Source organism: Austrofundulus limnaeus, unplaced genomic scaffold, assembly GCF_001266775.1.
Source record: "Austrofundulus limnaeus strain Quisiro unplaced genomic scaffold, Austrofundulus_limnaeus-1.0 Scaffold9, whole genome shotgun sequence".
In the NCBI taxonomy this organism is placed as follows: Eukaryota; Metazoa; Chordata; class Actinopteri; order Cyprinodontiformes; family Rivulidae; genus Austrofundulus; species Austrofundulus limnaeus.
In genome coordinates this window covers 1,731,582-1,734,361 of record NW_013952411.1, presented here as the reverse complement: position 1 = coordinate 1,734,361, position 2,780 = coordinate 1,731,582, and the positions used below count along the sequence as shown (strand labels likewise).

The 2,780-nt window shown below is 42.9% G+C and overlaps 1 protein-coding gene across 5 annotated transcripts in view; it reads left to right on the top strand.

Moving 5' to 3' along the window:
• The window catches only part of LOC106512909 (dedicator of cytokinesis protein 9), a gene marked incomplete at its 3' end in the record, with an annotated part of 90,988 nt that overhangs the window by 26,404 nt on the left and 61,804 nt on the right, over window positions 1–2,780 (top strand). For 2 of the 5 annotated variants that reach the window (XM_014001449.1, XM_014001448.1), the window contains 1 exon segment: window positions 104–375. In XM_014001449.1, the coding sequence (XP_013856903.1) occupies window positions 262–375 (114 nt within the window). 5 annotated transcript variants of the gene reach the window in all.

Genomic DNA, 2,780 nt, shown 5'->3' with positions numbered 1-2,780 from the left:
TATATATACACATATATGGGTGAGAGGGTGTTTAACTCCCTCTGGCTGCTCATTCGAGTGTAGGAGGGGCCTCCTCCTCAGCCTGGGTGTGAGTTCACCGCTCAGTCGGAGCAGTCTGAGCTGAGCTTGAGTTGGAGGAAGAGAAATCCACATTCTTTATTTTCTTTTTTCTACTTAAAGATTCGTTTTTCTCACTGACATGCTTGCTGTGAGCTTCTTTTTGGGATTTAAATCAAAGGCATCTCATCAGAGCTGTTGACCATGCAAGGGAGGGCTAATAAATCTCCAAAGAAGGAGCTGGTCATAGAGAGCCCTCAGCAGTTCAAGACGTTGGCTGCAGCTGAGGCTGATGTGGACTCGGTACCACAGGTGGTGGTAAGTCCTTTAATAACCGTAGACACTGAAGGAGAAAATCTGTCGTGCAGTTTATGGTTCTCATCTGCTTAGTCTGTCTTTCGGCTTGTTAGGTTAACCACAGTCATAAAAGCCCGAGGCAGGTGTCATGTGAGCATCTTTTTCATTACCCACAATGCTGCCAACTCACATAAAAAACAAACAAACTTGCGATTCCAGCACCAACTTAGAGGAACGCTGATCTTTATGACCTGCATGCAAGAAGCACTTCAGGTTTGTTTTTAAAGACTGCCAAGGCTTGTAATTTTATTTTATTTTATTTTATTAAGATTTAGCTCAGAAGTCAGCACAGATTTGAGATGAAGGTGTCCGGTGGTTGARGCTCCTCAGAGTGAATGTAGCGTTTGTTAGAGAAACGTTACACAGGACCGTTGTTTCAGTGTGACGGGCGGAGTGCAGATAAACAGCTGCTGGATCACCGTAGGGAGGGACTGGAGGAGATCATACATTCATAATCCATCAAGCATGTTTATTTTTTTGGTCTTAAAGGAGACATGTGCTTTTAAATCCTCCTTTTTCACATTTAAATCATTCAGTTAGGGTCTATATAAAGTTAAACTGCAACACTTTGGTCTGAATTCCTCCTTATTGTAACTCCACAAGCCCCTCTTTCACCCCCTTTTCTGAGGTGTGTCTCAGATCAACTCGTTTTGAGGCTGTCTCTTTAAATCCAAACGAGATGCTTCACACTCTTCCAGCTTCCAGAGTGGTCCGTTCTAGTTTATAACTATAGAGCGGTGCAGAAACATTTTTATTTAGAAATTAATTAAAATATGTCAACAACAGAGGACTTCTGTTGGAGCCAGAATCTAATCCAGAGCCAGAGGGGAACGAAGATGACCAAATTATAGTTAGCAAGTTCAGATCTTATTTGGCAGTTCCGTCACAAAAACTGTGACATTCAGAAAATGTCAAAGAAAATAGAGAAAACTAAACAGGTTGAAAAGGAATATCTATGCAGCCAAATTCAACTTTTTTGCACTCCTAAAGAATCCAAGTACGCCACAAAGCTAAAAAAAAAAGTGGATTTTGCATAAGTCTCCTTTAAAATGATCATTCAAATCGGTTAAAGCTGGCATGTCTAAAATCATTTTTTGAGGATTGACTTGACAACAAGAATATAAAAACTTGGGACTACGTCTGCTCCCCTTGGCCAGCTCTTAGGCCAGTGACCAAGCTTTTGTCCTTTTTATTGCTCAGTGCTGAGTGGACTGAGTGGTTGACCACTCTGAGCCACTGACAGGGCAAAGTGGATGAACCCAGAAGGGTAAAAACAACATTTGGTTTTAAATACTGCAGCTTGTGCAGTGCTGACTCCCATGTTGTCTGCTGCATAGTCCTTAAACAAACGTCTCTTCATCGGGAGCTTTACACCTGATGAAGCAATCTGCTCTGAGTCATCATGAGTCTTTGTTTCCAGGACATTGCTTCACAATATCTGATCAACCTGAGGCTCCTCTGTCTGGTTCAGCTCGTCTGATTGGGTCTGGAGTTTTGAAGAGTTTAGGCGACACATCTTATCGCAAATTCCATCCGGGCTTAGGGGCAGCAGTCTCTGCACCCATCAGTCCGCCTTTTCTTAATCTCTTTTGCGTGATTTGATTTAAAAGGACAAAAAGGGGCGAGCACAGATGTGTAAATTTATTCTGGAATGCAGCTTTGGGGGAAATTCACCTGTTTTTATGTTGTTCTTTTAGGTCAAAATGTGGAATATTGTTTTTCCATCAGGTAGAACATGGTGGCCYTGTCTCAAACGGTCAGCTCTGCAGTGACTCTTCCTCTGAGATTAAATCAGAGGTGTCAGTCCCAGATGGAGGCAACAAGTGAGCCGTGCTGTCACTCGGCTCAGAAGCCTGTTGATGTTCTTTTTTTTTTCACTTCGCCGTCTCCCTGCCTCAGATTTATCCTCCCAGCAAATCAGCTCTCGGTGTTGACAGCTAACGGCCTGCGTATCTTTGTAGCTCACAGCGCTCTGCCTCAAATGTTAATGTAGCAGCGTTTTAACATTTCTCAAATGCCTGCAGAAACAAAACATTTACAAGTGGATAYTGATTGCACATTCTTGCCACAATAAAGTTGTTGATGTTTTGGTTTCGCTGCGGCTGGTAATTGGTTCCACAAAGATCCTTCGTGTGTTTTTTTTTTATTTCCACAAATGAGGTCCTGATTGACACATGACAGCATATCTATCAGACAGCAGAGCTTAAAGTGTATCTTACCCCCCGTGAAAAGATAACTCCGCCCCAAGGCSAAATTTGAAAAATGCATCAAAGTGGGTAGAGGAARGGGRGTTAGAGAGCGGAGGTGTGGCCAGGACGAGAGAACGTGACAGGCAGCTAGCATTAGCATAATTGATGCAACATGGA